This window comes from Sus scrofa, chromosome 13 (assembly GCF_054392235.1).
Source record: "Sus scrofa isolate SSC_HxYL_T2T_F1_AM1 chromosome 13, Sscrofa_HxYL_maternal_Yorkshire_Landrace_v2.0, whole genome shotgun sequence".
NCBI classification, from domain to species: Eukaryota; Metazoa; Chordata; class Mammalia; order Artiodactyla; family Suidae; genus Sus; species Sus scrofa.
In genome coordinates this window covers 88,077,249-88,094,528 of record NC_139395.1, presented here as the reverse complement: position 1 = coordinate 88,094,528, position 17,280 = coordinate 88,077,249, and the positions used below count along the sequence as shown (strand labels likewise).

General features: G+C 51.5%; 2 protein-coding genes across 4 annotated transcripts in view; both read right to left on the bottom strand.

The window, feature by feature from the left end:
• Positions 1–941: 941 nt before the first annotated feature.
• Positions 942–7,365, bottom strand: C13H3orf22 (chromosome 13 C3orf22 homolog). 3 transcript variants are annotated; one of them, XM_084989669.1, is made up of 7 exons: positions 7,219–7,365; positions 5,816–6,091; positions 3,946–4,123; positions 3,539–3,668; positions 2,905–2,943; positions 2,443–2,574; positions 942–1,313 (listed from the first exon to the last, which is right to left on the bottom strand). In XM_084989669.1, the coding sequence occupies exons 4-7, from the start codon at positions 3,625–3,627 to the stop codon at positions 1,088–1,090; spliced, it is 486 nt and encodes a 161-aa protein (XP_084845795.1). In that variant the 5' UTR covers positions 3,628–3,668; positions 3,946–4,123; positions 5,816–6,091; positions 7,219–7,365; the 3' UTR covers positions 942–1,087. The 3 variants fall into 3 exon arrangements, with proteins under 3 accessions (XP_084845795.1, XP_084845796.1, XP_084845797.1); XM_084989670.1 differs by having other exon boundaries at positions 3,539–3,760; positions 7,219–7,306; XM_084989671.1 differs by lacking the exons at positions 3,946–4,123; positions 5,816–6,091 and having other exon boundaries at positions 7,219–7,317.
• A 1,612-nt stretch (positions 7,366–8,977) lies between these two features.
• TXNRD3 (thioredoxin reductase 3) overlaps positions 8,978–17,280 on the bottom strand; it is a 64,260-nt gene continuing 55,957 nt past the window's right edge. Inside the window, 2 exon segments of the mRNA NM_001436101.1 lie at positions 8,978–13,175; positions 13,409–13,543. Coding sequence (NP_001423030.1) covers positions 13,107–13,175; positions 13,409–13,543 — 204 coding nt within the window. The 3' untranslated portion in view covers positions 8,978–13,106.

Sequence of the window (17,280 nt, the reverse complement as noted above, 5' to 3'; positions counted from 1 at the left end):
GCTGGCGTGGGGCAGAGGAAGTATGTTCAGGAGCCTCTGCCCAGCAAGTCCTCTCCAGGGACAAGGGCAGGATGGCTCAGAGCAGCATCTTCCACCACAGCAAAGTGCAGACAACCCAACATCTAGAGGAAAGAGAATGGATGCTGCCCACCTCATTAAGGGTGGCCAACCTGATCACCCTCAGGGTCCCCACACCCCTCTCTCCCAGTGAGAAGGCTATAGCGAGTGGTCTTATTTCAATTCTTGCCCAAGGCACCAAGATGACTTTCTAGCCCCATTTTTGTGGAACAGAGGGAAACCGTGACATCTTCAGCCCCCACTCCTCACTTGTGCTGCCACTGTGGATTCCAAAGGGATCCTGAGTGTCTGCTCTCCAGCAGGCTAGAGGACCCTGCTTTGGCTCCAGGTGACTTCTCTTTGAAGTTAGAATACACCAACAATACAGTATTAGGTTCATGCATTTAAAATTTAGAAAATGTCATGCCCCTCTCAGCCCTGGACCCAAGTCCCAAGTTTTTCTATAGCAACAGCTGTTACATGCTCCATAGGCACACCCATATGCATGTACACACATGTGCACACACACATCTGCACACGTGAGGGCATACCCATACATGTATATATACACATATGCACACACGTTTTCTAATAGACCCAATGGCAGCATATTAGACCCTCTGCTTTAAAAAAGATTTGAGCATACTTTGTAGATTGTTCCAGATCAGTATGTAACAACCTGCATCTTCATTTTAATGGCTGCCTGGTATTTGGGAAGCAGCCAAAGCAAAATTGAAAGCCCCTGATCAGGGATACTTAGGTGGCTTCCAATCTCTCAATAGTCCCTACAGCACAGGAAGAAAGATCATGGTCCAAACATCTTTACTCCAGTGTATGAGCATATCTTTGGGGTAAATGCTTGGAAATGACATTCACACTCCGTAAGACTGACCATCACCCTAGTTTATGGATGAGAACATAGAGCGCAGATGTGCAGAGTAACTGGTCCAAGGGATGTGAACTGCGCAGCGTTTATTCCAATGGTGACCTTTCCCGGGCTCCTCAAATTGCTCCCTCCACACAGACCGCTTCAGCCCTGAGCGTCCTGGGCAGTGGGGTTCAGGGTTGGTCTGAGATGCCGGCTGAGCAGGGCTGGGCTCCTGGAGGGGCTTCTTGGGGTGTGGGTATCAGGGGCAGGGAAGCGGCGGCTCAGCAGCGCCAGCTCCCAGATGATGTTCAGTGGTGGTGGACGTGGAGGCAGAGATGGAGGCGGTGGGCGGAGGCTGGACAGTGCCGGGAAGTCTGGGGCCCCAAGCCTGGAGAAGCCACAGAGACCCGCGCTGGCCACAACTAAGACTCTACTCCCAGCCTGGCAGCCTGCAACATCCGTGTGCCCGCCAGATTGCCTGCGATCTCCAGGAGGTGCACCAGCATCATGTGGCCACCTCCCCCAGGGAGACCACCCCCCCATCTCCTCCCCTCCCCCACCCAGTGAGACCACCCCCACCTGCATCAGGGTCTCAGGCGCTCCCTTTACCCTCCGGTGAATGTGGCCATTTAGCAACTTGGTGACCCACCCCTGGGGCTGGGGTGTGAGGAAAGGCAGTTCCAGGGGCAGGCCTCAGCCTCCCTCCCCCAGCACTAAGCACGGCCATGCCCAACCCCAGAGTGAGGATAATCTCAACTGACCAGGGACACCTGTGCCCTTGGCCCTGGCCTGTCAGTGTAGAGGACAGAGCAGAGCACCACCTGTGCTTGTGTGTGTGTGTATGTGTGTGTGTGTGTGTGTGTATACATACATCTGTGCACTAACTCTTGAGGTGGTGTTCAGGGGACCTTGTGCATCCTTGTGACCTGCCAGGGTAATGCACCGAGTATGGAACCAGGGGCACCCCAGGGAGAAAAGATGTCGCCCTGAGGCCTGGCATACCTGTGCAACCCTGTTTGTGAGGCTGAGGCCCTTGGGAGGTGGGTGGAAGCTCTAAACCAGCCAGTCCCGGAGGCCCCTCAATGTCTGACAGCTGCTGTGTGCCAGGTGAGTGACAGCCCAGTTTAGGACAAGTGTGTGTCTGTGTGTCCTAATGTTCGAGTATGTGGGTCTCTGCAAGTGTGTCAAGGTGTATCCCTGAGTGTCTCCCCCTGTGCATGGGCTGTGTTGTATGTGATCCATGTGGGCCACCCTGTGCAGGGTCCCTGCTGGCACCACCACCCTCAGAGAAGGCTGTGCGCCATCCAGAAGCTGGCTGGCTCCCCTCCACTCTGCCTTCAGGCCTGCTTCCCCCCACTACCTCCACGGGCCAGGCCCCCGCCCTGAGCTGTCTACTATGGAGTGACTCTAGGCTCTAGCATCTCCTCTGGTCTCGGCCTCCTCAGCCTGGTGGTGGAGAGGAAAGCCAGGTGGCATGGTTCCCAGGTGGTGACAGCAGACTTGGGCCTGGGACTCACCCTCTGACAGGGATGGACCTCGTTGGCACCAACATCTTTTGCAGGGGCAGCTGCTCCCGCAGTGAGCTGTTCATCTTCGCCACCGCCCAGGCCTGCAGGGGCTCCAATTTGGGCTCTGCCAGCCATGAGAACCTGTGGGGTACCTGGCACCTTTGGGGGCTGTAACCAGGCCACATGAACTACCTGTCGCTCAGGTGGCTCTTCCTGTGTCCCAGGTTGCTCTGAGTGCTTTATAGGCTGGAAGGTAGGTATTGTTATGCATACCTTATAGATGGGGAAACAGCCCAGAGGTTAAGTGACTTGCCAAGGCCATACCCCTAGGAAGTGGCAGAGCTGGGATCTGGGCCAGCAGCTGCCTCAGCCCTGCCTTAGTCCTGCAACAGTGGCCTGGCCCAGGGAACCCCCCAGCCCCAGCTGTCAGCCTCCCCTTGTTTCACTCAAAGGCCACTCTGCCATGTTTACCTGCCATGCTGGGCCTCACAGGATAAAAGAATCTGCAGCCTGGTGACAGAACAAGGGTGCAAGGTGAGGACAGGCATCCAGCCAGCCTGCTGCAGGTGCACGCCAGGAATCTTTGTCCCAAAGGTCCAGCTGGGGGTAGCTGTCAGCCCTCCCTCCACCTCCAAGGCTGCAGTGTTTTATCCTGGAGGATGTTAGCCTCACTGACAGTGGGACCCAGGCCCCAGGCTGCTTCTTCAATACACTGAGAAAAGGGTGCTGCTGGCTGAGGCCCAGCACCACCTGGCCTTTGGTCTCTGCTGATTCCCAGGGGCCCTGGGGCTTTGCAAACTCCTGCCTGACCCTGGTCAGAATCACAACCTTGCAGGAGCAGGTGTCTTGCATGGGCTCCTGGGTGGCCCAGGTGGATGGCCACTGGCCCTGAGGGAAGTTCCAGCCAAGGCTCTGGGGTGCCTGGCACTTCTCTGGAGGCCGTGGCCAGGCTGGGATGGGGGCAGAGGTGGACCCCCACTGTCATGGAGCACAGAGCTGCTCAGGGACCTCCCTGTGGACAGAGCCCCCAGGACCCACGCTACACCCAGAGTGCCTTCCCGGGTGGCTGAGGGGGCCATGACTTGGTGGACGTCAGCGCCTGTACCTGTATGGAAACTTCCTGGCAAACTTCTCCTGGGTCCCAGTCCTACTCTTCTTACATGGATGGCACTTCTTGGGGGCCTCCGTGTCCATCACAGAAGGGGGCTAAGTTGAGGTGCGCCCTTCAGCCACAGCTGGAAGATGGGTGGGAGGAGCCGGTGGGGACTTGGGTGGCACACAGCTTCCCCTTGACCCACCACAGGCCCTTGTGTGCAGAGCCCTGGGGCTGAGGGAGGGCTGAGTGAGCCACATTGCCCAGGACCCTCATAACACTGCTCTGGGATGTTTGCTCTGGTGTGTGTGTGCGTGTGTGGGGGGGTGTTGTGTGCACGCATGCCTGGCTCCATGCACTTCTATCCCACCCACCCTCCACCCCACCCGTAACTCTGGTAACCATGGATTTACGCCAACCTGGCCTCTAAGGAAAGGACTTCACGATGGGATGCAGATGGAATCACATGGAAGGCACCCTCCTTCCGCCAGCATCACGTCCGAGAGAGTCATCACAGGGCTGTGTCTCCAGGGGCTCCTGCTCCAGACTGAGCTGGATTAACCATCACCCACTGGGGGACACTTGGCATTTTCCAGTCTGGAGACATTATGGATAAAGCTGCTGCAAATGTTTTTGCACAGCCTCATGCACGAAGACAAGCTGTTGCTTCCCTGTTACACCTTCAAGCCTAAGAGTGTAACTGCTGGGCTGGCAGCAAGTCCACTTTCAGTGGTTCCCAAGTGGCTGTGCCATTTGTCATGTCCACCAGCAGTGTGTGAAAGGTTGCCTCATAAAGGGGTTCAAGTGTAACTCAAGTCAGGGTTGTGAATGACTGGGGTTAAGAACTAACCCCTGGAGTTTCATCCCCCCAGCGGCTGTGCTGACATCACTGCACTGTGGCCCCACCAGCCATCGTGCAGATGCCGTCAGTACCCTAGATTGAGCCTGCCCGCACCTCACCACCTGGAGGTGGGGGCAAGAGCAGCTGGTGCCCTTGAAGCAGCCCCCACCAGCGACGCAGGCTCAGGGTGGTGGATGGAAACTCGGCTGCCTGGCTCCTTGGTGGGACAGCCGCCCACCACCCACAAAGGACCCGTGGGACTGGGCTGAGCTGCTACCGTAGGGGCAGCAGACAGAGCGCCAGTTCCTCCTTCTCCCCCTGCCCCTTGCTGTGCTGTGGGAGCAGCTCCCAAAGCTGGAGGCTACCCTGACAGCCTCACCTCCTATTACTTCCAGAGGTTCCGGACCTCATAGCAGAACAGGCCTTGTTCCCATCAGTCATATGAGGGGCTGAGACACTAGGACCTAGGCCAGGAAGGCAAAGGCTGGTCCCCCCAACAGCTCCCCAATGTGTCTAACCACATGTGTGAGTGCAGTGCACACAGGCACACACATATATTCACAGGGGCACATAGTAACACACACACACACACACACACGCACACAGAGGCACACATATAGGAGCACATGCAGAAATACGTATGTGCACAGGAATACACACAGGAGTATACACACACATGCACACAGGAACACACATACACAGGAATACACAGGTACTCAGACAGGAACACACACACATGCACACACAGGAGCACACACACACACAGGAGCAAATGCAAAAAAGCACACAGAGGTGCATGTACACAGAACACACACATGCACATAGGAGCACACTGGCACACACACAGGAACACACACAGAGCTGCACACCCAAAAGAACAAACACACATAAGCACACAGGCACACATACACAGATGTACACAGGTGGCATTTCTGGCCCTCGCATCTTGTCTGGCCTTGGCATCCCATGCCCCTCACTATGCCCTGGAGCAGGGTGGCCAGTTGTGTGTCGACTCCCCATTCCGGTTGGACCTGGAGCCCACCCCCTCCACCCTAGGCCCGCTGCCCCCATCTCTTCTCTATTTCAAACTACTGGGTTTCCATGACAACACTTTGCACAAAGGGTCTCATGAAATCTGAAGAGAAGCCTCTAGGAAAAGAGGTGCCCCTTCCCAAGTCTGGGGCCTGGGGTCCCCAGGAGGCTGTTGTCCCAGTGGGGGTGTGGTTTTCTCTCCTGGAGGAAAGGGGGAAAATGGGCCCAGCTGCTCCCCCAGGACTTCCAGGGTGCCTTGGGCTTGGTGCTGGTGCTCTGGCAGACTGACCCCAGGCCTGAAGGCTGGGACCCAGTGGGCCTTGGCCTGGCTCAGAAATGCTGGAACCCTGCTCTGACCTGTCCCCTGGGTCCCACCAAGGAGCCCCCCTGACCCTGCATGGGACCTATCTGCTCACCTGCCCACTGGCAGCAGAGGGCCGTGTGACGAGCAGCTCTACACGGTGCTGGCTGGGCGGGCTTTGCCGCTTCTGATGTGGGATGTGGGCTGTTAGGAGGACCCTGGGGTCTCCTCCCTGCACCTGGCTCCCAACCCTTTGCTATCAGGTAAAGCTCTCAGCCCCCTTCCTTGAGAAGCCAGGCAAGAGCCCTGGTCCAGGATGGGAGCTAGCTCAGTGCGGGAAGCCAAGTGTCTCTGATAAGCTCCGTGTAAGACCTTGTTTCATGTTCTCCACCTGACAAAGGACAAGATCACAGTCACCCTCTTTCCAAGTAAGGACACTGAAGCTCTGAAAGCTGAACTACTTTGACTCCATTTCCTCACAGAGAGTGGGGGGTAAAGAGGTGAGGTCCAGGGTGGCATCTGGGCCACACAGGACAGGCCTGGAGTGGTGACCACACTGATGGCAGAGGAAGTGGCAATGCCCACCAGTCCCCACATGCAGACCCTCTAAGCCAGGGGCCTGGCTCTGCCAGCGGCATTGAATCTGCTTCCCACAGGACAGGAGGGCTTGCTAGGTCCAGGGCAGCCCTCTGTCCCTCTGCTGTTCCCCAGACTGACTTGGGATATCCCTTACTGCTCCACAGGCTGCCTCCCCAATCCTGGTAGTGACACAGATCGGAGGGCCTGGCACTGACCCTGCCTAGGAAGATGCCAGTGCAAAGGCTCTTGCCCAGCCCCCAAGACAGTCCCAGGCGCCCGAACCTCCAGCCAAAAAGAAGCAAACCAGCCGGAGGCAGGCTACTCATGGGCTGGCTTGCATGATGCCAGGGGAGGCGGGTGCTGGCCATGGTCCTGGCTGCTGTCCCAGCTTGCAAGCACCTGGCCCCATAGCCTGGGGACAGGGCCCACAGGCTCACTAGACACCAGAAACTGTGAGGTCACAATTAGACACTGCAGCTGCTCTGGCTGCAAGTGGCCATAGAGGTGGCCACATGAGGGCTGGGCTGGTGGACATTCCAGTGCTGAGAGACCCTGGACAGAAGCACCCACACCTGTGCATCTGGGAGCACAGACAATCCCCCAGTTCAGACTGCAAACACAAACAAGGGCCTAGAAATAGCTAAAGACTGACTTTGGCTATAGAAAAGCTCCTTTTCTGGCTGCCCTTGACCTGAACCTTGGCTGCAGCCCAGGAATCGGGCTAGGTTGACCCCGGAGGGTGTGGAGTTCTAGGGCACAGCTCCAAGGCTTGTTGCCCCCGAGGCCCCACAGGGCTGAGAAGTGGCCGGGTCGCAGCTAGACAGGCAATGCAGAGCCTCCCAGGTCAGGCCCCTGCTGCAGAGGTGGGGGATGTGAGGAGAGGAGAAGGACACAGGACAAAAGTAAGACCACCTTCTGCTCCAATGTCCCAGGCCTTACCCGTGATGAACATGTGAGGAAATGCTGCTTAGGGTCTCCTGGGAAAGAGCCCGGCAGGAAAGCTCCACAGCATCTCCTGACCAGAGGTGGGGGCAACCTGGAAGGCCCAGGGCCCTGATATCATGTGGGTCCTGTGGTGTCACCTCCCTGGTGCATTGTGACCAGTCAGCACCTCACAGCAGTGGGCTGGGGGCACCAGTCTGGGGTCTGGGTGGGGCCAAGCCTGCTGTCACGTAAAGTAGAAACAGAGGCAGAGTGAGACTGAGGAAGGCTGACAGGCCTCTGGGGAGCCGGGCCTGGGGTGGGGGAGGCAGGCCACACATTACACAGCTCTCTCCCTGCCTGTGCATCATCACAGCCTTCAGGGAGGGGCCACAAGGTTTCATCTGGAGGACCATGTCACCCACACCAAGGACAAGTTCCCATCCTGCTTGCACGCCCAAGGTAGAAACTCCTTCCCGGAAAAGCCACAATAAATGAAATTTTTTCTCACTCATTTGTCAGGTGGCCTCACAAGAGACATGAAACCAAGTTTATGGCTCCCCAAACTGTGGCCATCACATAGCATTTTTGAGTCTAGGGAGCAGGTGGAAGGAGAGAAGCACTCTGAGTGACCTGGGCAGGGAGACCTGGTTCAATGCACAGGAGCTCCTGTGGGCAGTGCTAGACAGACCACAGCCCCTCCCAGGAGTGCCGGGAGTACTGGAGTACCACCGGGGCGAGGGAGTGAGCCAGGGCAGGCTGTCAGTGCCAGGGGCACTTGCTCAGCTCATCACGAGATTTCATAATGCTATCAGCCACCTGCTAACAGGCAAATCCTGAGACACTGCATCACAGGGGCCAACTCAGGAAGTGTTCCCAACATGTTCATCCCCTCACCCCCACGTCCTTCTCACTCACACGCCCTTCTCACCCAGCCAATGCCCACCACCCATCAGTGTTTGTTCACTGAATAAAAGTCAGCTTGGAAGTATTAAGCATTATCTACCTATCTACAGAATGATGGCCTTGAAATGTATCCACACTCTTATATCTGTCAGTAGTTCATTTTTATTGTTGAATAGTATTTGACGAATATACTGCAATTTGTTTATCCATTTTTCTTTTTAAATGGTGGCACCCATAACATATGAAAGTTCCTGGGCCAGGGACTGAATCTGAGCTGTAGCTGAGGCAAAGCCGGATCCTTAACCCAGTGTCCAGAGTGAGAACGCCAAATCATTTATCTTTTGATGGACGTTCAGGTTCTTTACCATTTTCTACCATTATGAATGAATGCTGCCCTGAATATTCACATACAAGATCCTGGGAGACCCAGGAGATGAATTGCTGGGATGCAGGGTAAGGTGCTACTAATTAGGAACTGCCAAACTTTTCCAAAGTAGTTGAATGACTCCAAGTTCCACCAAAAATGTGTGAGAATTCCTGCTGCTCCACATCCCTACCAAACTTGGTACTGTTGGCATGAGTTCGAGTCATTCTCACGGCTATGCTCTCTGTGCTTTAAGGTGCCTTTCCCCACACCTGGGGATGCTGAGCAGCTTTTTGTGTTGCTTTTGGGCCAAGTGTGGCGAAATCTCTCCTCAAATCTTTTGATCATTTTTTGCTGGGTGATTTCTTATTACTATTTACTTGTAATGAAGCTATATACTCTCAGTACAAGTTCTTTGCTAGCTATGTACATGGCAGTATCTTTCTCCTAATCTGTGGCTTACCTTTCCACTTTTTTTTTTTTTTTTTTTTTTTTTTTTTGCTTTTTAGGGATCAGCAAGTCAGATGTTATTCATTTATTTATTTATTTATTGCTTTTTAGGGCCACGCCTGCGGCACATGGAGGTTCCCAGGCTAGGGGTCAAATCGGAGTTACAGCTGCCTGCCTACACCACGGCCACAGCAACATGGGATCTGAGCAACATCTGTGACCTACACCACAGTTCACAGCAACACCAGATGCTTAACCCACTGAGTGAGGCCAGGGATTGCACAGGAGCTCCTGTGGGCGGTGCTCCACAACCTCATGGTTCCTAGCTGGATTCGTTTCTGCTGCACCACGATGGGATCTCCACCTTTCCACTTCTTAAATGCTGCCTTCCATGGAAGTTTTTTTAATTTCAATGAAGTACAATTGATCATTATTTTCTTTTATGATTCATACTTTTTGAATGCTTAAGAAATCTTTGTCTATATTCCAATCATGAAGATTTTCTCTTAGGACTTTCAGAAGTTTTACAGTTTTAGGTCATTTTTGTGAATTGAGGACCTTTTCCCACAGGGATGCTCTATAATTCCAGCCACACCTTTCATCTTTTTAAAAAGATGGTCACTTCCCTGTGGATTTACCCAGCACATCTGTCAAAACTCAGTTAACCGATATATTTGGGTCTACTTCTGGCCTCTGGTCTGTTTATTTGTCCTTATGCTAATTCCACACTGTCTTGATTACTGCAGCTTTATAGCAAGGGAAGAAACAAAGTTCCCTTTTATTCCCCCCCCCCTTTTTTCCTTTTTTAGGGCCATAACCCACAGCATATGGAAGTTCCCAGGCTAGGGGTCAAATCAGAGCTACAGCTCCTGGCCTACCCCATAGCCACAGCAATGTGGGAACCAAGCTGCATGTGCGACCTACACCACGGCTCATGGTAACACCGGATCCCCAACCTACTGAGCGAGGCCAGGGATCAAACCCGCAACCTCATGGATACTAGTCAGCGAATTCATTTCTGCTGCGCCACAACAAGAACTCCCCTCTGACTTTTATTTTTCAAGATAGTTTTAGTTATCTGGAGACCCATTGCATTTTTATATAAATATTAAATTTATTTATTTGTCTTTTTGCCATTTCTTGGGCCACTGCAGCGGCATATGGAGGTTCCCAGGCTAGGGGTCGAATCGGAGCTGTGAGCCTACGCCAGAGCCACAACTCGGGACCCAAGCTGCATCTGCAACCTACACCACAGCTCACAGCAACGCTGGATCCTTAACTCACTGTGCAAGGAAAGGGATCAAACGCGCAACCTCATGGCTCCTAGTTGGATTCATTAACCACTGAGCCAATGACGGGAACTCCTAAATTTATTTTTTTTAAAAGACTGCATGTAGCTTCCAGTTGTGGGCAGGAAAAAGTCAGCATACTTCATGCCATGCCTCCCACTGATAACACGTGGCCAGAAAGCAAGGTAGTGATATGTGGCCTCTGGAAAGTAAACAGTGGCAGAAGAATTGGGGGAGGAAGTGGTATTGAAAGCACAATCCAGAATGCTAGTTCGAACATGCAGACTGACACTCCCCCACCCCCTGCAATCAGGTAAATGTCAGAGAAAACAAAACACCACCTTTCTCCATAAGATCTCAACAAGACCAGGAGCCTTGGGCCATAGCAAACCCCACTCTGGGGAAGTCCCAGGCCTCCCATGAAGATAGGACTTGTGAGGCTCCCACGGTCCTTGGCTACAGGGGCTCCTCTGCCACCCAGAGTTTGAAATTCTCCTCACCTCTGAGACCTGTGGCAAGTGCTCAGCTCCTGGTAGCCTCCTAGGGCTTTCCTTGATGGCATGTGGCCTGGCCCTTGGGGCACCCCCCGGGGTCCTGCTCAGATTTCAGGAGCTCCTACCTGATTCTCCCAATAACGCTGGCTGCCTCCCGCCACCCCAGCTACAACCTCCCCTCAACACAGCAAGTCCCCAGCCTCTCCTTGGTTCCCTCAGGTCTGTGGTCTGAGAACTACTTTCAGGCAGAAAGTTGGGGCAAGGGCAGGTATCACTTCATTGTTCTCCTCCCTTGGGGACCACAGTTCTGCACTGTCTGAAGGCAGGATGTCCTGTTTGTTTACTGAGGGACGCTACCTCTGGTGCCCCGCTGCTCAAGCAGGGGCGGGAGTGTTGGCTCAGTGGATGCCCCAAACTCGGGCCGTGAATTCCCAGAAGGCTGACATCACTCCCAGCCTAGATGCCTTGCATGGCTCTCTGATGGAAAACAGAACCACTTAAGAAACCTGCTAGTCCCACAAACACATAAAGTGCACCAAAGCACGTCACACCACAACTATCACAGCCTGGGCTGTCTCAACACCAGCTCCAACCGACTCCCTCACTCCACGAGAGGGTCACAGTTAGGGGCCCAAGTGCTCCAGGAGCAAAGCCATCCAGACAGGGCAGGAGAGTGGCCATAGCTTAAGCTGTAGTCCTTTGATGACCAATATGAGAGGTGACAACCATCTCTTCTGCCGCGTGTCACTGCTCACCAGATCAACTGTGGTAACACGAGGCTGTGGTTGCCCAACGCAGGCTCTGCCAGTGCTTGACTGGTCCATAGACCTTCATCTGACACCGACTGGCTAGACTGCTGTGTGTCCATGTTTACTGCCCTACGCTCAGTGCAAGGCAGAGTCAGGACTACCAGGGTCCCCGGTTCTGCTTTATGTGGGTTCTGGAAACATGTGGCTGTGTGTGTGTGTATGTGGTACTCAATAATACAGTAACAAAAAAAATTTTTTTTAATTATCTTACCCAAGATTTTAGTTGCAGCTGTTGAAAGCACTATTCAAGGCCTTCTCCATTTTGCTTTTAATCTTTGAAATCCTATTCATCACTCACAACTCAGCTGCTTATATTACGCTCTGTTCAACTGGCCCCCAAAGCACACCCAGAGGAACACAGAGCATCCCTCAGTCTCCTGCCGAGGAGTTTCCACCTCAGTTATAGCAGTGCACCTGCCTCATTTGTCTGTCTCCCCAGTGCCCAGTCTGCATACATTACTCTGGGTGCCCACCCTGCTCCATCTGGCTCCTCCACTTGCAGGGAGGGCAGCAAATGCCCTGTCCACAGGTGGTGTCCCTAACTGTTCACTGCCTTAAAGTCTCCTCTAAAATGTGTGCCTAGGAGTTACCATCATGGCTCAGTGGTAAAGAACCTGACTAGTATCCATGAGGACATGGGTTCGATCCCTGGCCTCGCTCAGTGGGTTAAGGATCCACCAGTGCTGTGAGCTGTGGTTAGGCTACAGATGCAGCTTGTATCCCGTGTTGTTAGGGCTATGGCGTAGGCTGGCAGCTGTAGCTCCAATTCGACCCCTAGCCTGGGAACTTCCGTATGCCGAAGGTATGGCCCTAAAAAGTAAAACAAAACAAAACAAAACAAAAAACATGTGCCTAGACGTTCTGACCGCAGAACCAGTAGGCTAGTGGCCACAGGGGAGCACTTCAGCCTAGAACACTCGACTCAGTGCTTTACATCTGCACCTCAAGGAACAAGATTCCCAAAGGACCCCCAGGCCCACCTCAAGGGCCTTTTAAAAAAGATGCCAACAGGTGTACAAATTTAAATCTCCTAATATCACCCATTCATGTACTGAACCTGATATCAGGAAATAGACTGTGAACAGAATCATTTTAAATCGTTTTAAATTAGATTTCTCATAACATACTATTGAGAACCCTTTAATGTTACTCTTAAGCTCAGCATGGTCTGACGTGAGCTCTTCTGCTCAGTCAGGGGCTTAAAGTGGAGAATGGCCAGGTGGTCGCCACTGGGGACCAGGCCGGGGAGAGGCGGGTTGTGACCGCCAAGAAAAAGTGCCCACAGCAGGAGATGGTGGGCGCCGCTTTCCACCACCCGTGCCTGCGGCTGTGGAGCTGAGCAGACCCACTTTAGTCAGTTTCACAACAAAATAATTCCAGGGAATCAACAAAGCAAGAGGGAAAATGCAGCATCCAGGGACGATGGATGAGTTGGGAAGAGGTCGGTCCTGGCTCACCTCTGGGCGGGCTTCGAGCAAGGACGTCAAGGAGGCAGCGTAGCTGCCCCTCCCCGTCAGCAGGCCAGGCAGGCACCGCTGCTGTCCTGTCTCCCTGTCCGTGCTCACAGGCGCAGACGAGACTACACAGCAGCAACTTAGCCTCAGCAGCCCTTCTGAGTGACATCCAGGCCCGACGCCTTCGTGATCTGCAACGTTGTGAACACCTGTCCCACAGGAGGATAGAACAGGGTTCACAGTTAGCTGTTAGCACGTCCTGAATGTTACACCAACCTTATCCTTTAAAATATACAAGTCCCACAGCACAGCTTAGCAAACGCATTCTCCTTTAAAATATACAAAGCAGTTACTAAAACAAAACCTTTCTACAGACAATGTGCTTTGTCACAGTTTTTCAAATGACATCAGTTAGGTCCACTGGAAAAGCCCTGTTTCCTACCTCAGCACATGTGGGGTGGATTCCAATGGTGTCGTCAAGAAGCTGCTTCGTGAGCCCACATTTCATGGCGGCTGCGAACCCCTGGATAATCTCGCCAGCATTCGGTCCAAGAACATGAAATCCTATCACCCGATCCTTTCAAGGGGAAGCCAAGGAGGTTAACCATCTGAATAGGAAGCTAGTCACTGCAAGTTCACATCTGACATTTACAGCATCACCCACAGAAGAGCAAGCCTAACACTGAGCCAAGAAGAGCACGTGACCATGACACCAAGCCCAGTAAGAATCTGTTCAACGAGCCAGTAAATGCACATCCTGAGTTAATTTGACTCAAATTTACCAGAACGAGCAATTTGCCCGCTGCATGAAGGGACCATGAGGGTAATGTACATCCCCAGTGATGCTTGAGGCGGCGCTAGACACACAGCAAATCCCAGTTAGAGGCTGATTTCAAGTTCCAGGGCAGCAGGTTCTGCTCTGCTGGGACAGCAGGGACTCCTGGTCCAGGAAGCTGGTGGCTGGCTCCAACCCAGCTCAGAGGAGACCAGGGCTCCAGCACTGTGCAGCAGGGACTCAGCTCAGGTCTTGGCACACACAGTGGAGGAAGCGGGCTCAGTGCATCACCAGTGCCTTCCCAGCCCTCTGGCTGTCATTGGTCAGTGTTTCCCCACCCTCCTCTCTCATCTAGAGCTTGGAGTAAAAGCACAAGGTGGAGAGGGAGCAGGACACACAGCTGGAGCCAGGGCCCCACCTTCCAGGCAGCCTGTGTGCAGGCTGTGGGGGAAGGGTGGGCCCAGACCACAGAGGTGGCTGGACTGGCACCTCCAAGGGGGTGCATGCATGGCAAGGTGGGCCAGAAGCAGCCCAGAGAGGGGGCGTCTGACAAACCTCAATTACAGGTGAAATTCCCCATTTTCACTATAGCCCTGCCCCAGGAAGACAGTGAGGGACAGGGTGACATTCTAGATGTCAGAGAAGATCAGGCAGTGCGTGACTGCCCGTGTCTGTCGGCCAGTGTGTGACGGTGTGTGAGAGCCAGTGTGTAAGGGCCAGTGTGTGAGAGCCAGTATGTGCTGGCTACTGTGTGATGGCCTGTGAATGATGGTCCGTGTGTGTCAGCCAGTGTGTGACGGCCACTGTATGACAGCCAGTGTGTAACATTCAGTGCGTGACAGGCAGTGTGTCTTGGCCAGTGCTTGACGGCCAGTGTGTGATAGCAAAGTGGGGCCATGCAGGCAGCAGTGGTGAGGGAGCAACACCGGGGGGGTGTATCCTGACCAGGAGCCAACCAGTAGCCTGGGATGCCCTGCTCTCCTAGTTGGAGAGTAAGGCGAGTGCAGACGTGGGGAGGAAGCACCTTAAGTCTGTGTGACTCTGACATTCCGCAGATATGGGCAATTTCCCATCTGACCTCCCCAGAGACACTATAGGCTCTTAGGGAGGAAGGCAGCCATTGCACACCATCTGCGCTCAGCGCTGTCTACAAGGCAGGAGGTGATGATGCTGTGCTCTGACCCAGCAGTGAGGGGTGTGTGAGGGTCAGTCCCCTGCTGCCTCCACCCCCTGAGCCTCCTCCAATGAATTACTAATGACTCCTTTTGCATATGTGTAAGCATTTCCTTCTAAAGCCTCTGGACCTGCATTCTGTCAACAGGCAGACCTCCTTTTATAGCACTTTGCAAATGTTGAGCTTCTCACAAACTGAAGGATTGTGGCAACTTTGCGCCAAGCACATCTCCTGGCACTGTTTTTCCAAGAGACACTTTGTGTCTCTGTGTCACATTCTGGTAATTCTCACAATGTTCCAAAGTTCTTCATCATTATATTTGTTATAGTGACCTGTGATCGGTGATCTCTGATGTTACCATTATAATTGTTTTGAGGCCAAGAACTGTGCACACATAAGACAGTGAACTTAAGAAATGTATGTGTTCTGTTTGTGGAGTCAGACTGGCTGGTCACCCCTCCTCAGGCCTCCCTATTCCCTGTGACACAACAGGGAAATTAACGATCAGTAACCCTACAAGGCCTCTAAGTGTTTAAGTGAAAGGAAGCATAGCACATCTCTCATTTTAAGTCAAAAGAGAAATGATGAAGCTTCGTGAGGAAGGCATGTGATAGCGAGGCCTCTTGTGTCAAATGGTTAACCAAGCGGTAAGAGCAAAGCAAAGTTCTTAAAGGGAATTAAAATAATGTGATCCCTATCAAATTATCTATGACATTTCTCACAGAACTAGAACACATAATCCTAAAACCTACATGGGAACCATAAAAGACCTCAAATTGTCAAAGCAATCCTGAGAGGAAAAAACCAAGCAGGAGGCATAACTCTCCCAGACTTCAGACAGTATTACAAAACTACAGCAATCAAGACAGTGTGGTACAGGTGCAAAAACAGACATACAGACCAATGGAACAGAATAGAGCCCAAAAAAAAAAAAAAACAAACAAACAAACAAAAAAAAACCAGACATGTATAGTCAATTAATCTTGGACAAAAGAGGCAGGATGTAAAATGGGAAAAAGACAGTCTCTTCAGCAAGTGGTGCTGGGAAAGCTGGACAGTGCCTGTAAATTAGTGAAACTGGAACACACCCTCACACCATGCACAAAAATAAACTCAAGATGGCTTAAAGGCTTAAACATAAGACAAGACACCATCAAACTCCTAGAAGAGAACATAGGCAAAACATTTTGTGTCATCAGTGGTACAAATGTTTTCTTAGTTCAGTCTCCCAAGGCAACAGAAATAAAAACAAAAGTGAACAAATGGGACCTAATCAAACTTACAAGCTTTGCACAGCAAAGGAAACCATAAATAAAACAAAAGCACAACCTATGGAATGGGAGAAAATACTTGCAAATGATGCAACTGCCAAGGGCTTAACCTCAAAAATATACAAACAACTCATATAGCTCAAAAACAAAAAAGCAAAAAACCCTATGAAAAAATGGGCAGAAGACCTAAACAGACATTTCTCCAAAGACATACAGATGGCCAACAGGCACATGAAAAAACGCTCAGCACCACTAATTATTAGAAAAATGCAAATATAAACTACAACAAAATACTACTTCACTCTGGTCAGAATGGCCATCAATAAGTCTACGAATAACAAATGCTGGAGAGGGTATGGAGAAAAGGGAACCTTCTTGCACTGTTGGTTGGAATGTAAATTGGAGCAGCCACTATGGAGAAGAGTATGGAGGTTCCTCAGAAAACTAAATATAGAATTATCATAGGATCTAGTAATCCCACTCCTGGGCATATATCCAGAGAAAACTCTAATTTGAAAAGATTCATGCACCCCTATGTCAGCACTATTCATGCAGCACTATTCACAATAACCAAGACATGGAGTTAACCTAAATGTCCATCAACAGACGAATGGATAAAGAAAATGTGGTATACATATAAAATGGAATATCGTTCAGCCATAAAAAATAAAATAATGATATCTGCAGAAACATGGATGGATCTAGAGATTATCATACTGAATGAAGTCAAAGACAAGTATCATAAATACCACTTTTATGTGGAATCTAAATTATGATACAAATGAACTTATTTACAAAACAGAAAACAAACCTATGGCTACCAAAAGGGAATGTGGGGAGGGATAAATTAGGAGTTTTGGGTTAACAGATAAAAATTATTATACATAAAATAAAGAAGATCCTACTGTATAGCCCAGGGAACTATAGTTAATATCTTACAATAAACTGTAATAAAATATAAAGAAAAGAATATGAAAAGAAAATCTGAATCACTATTCTATACACCAGAAACTAACACAACATTGTAAATTAACTACACTTCAGTTTAAAAAAAAAATGCTAGTCCAGTAAAGACACAGATGATAAGAAAATGA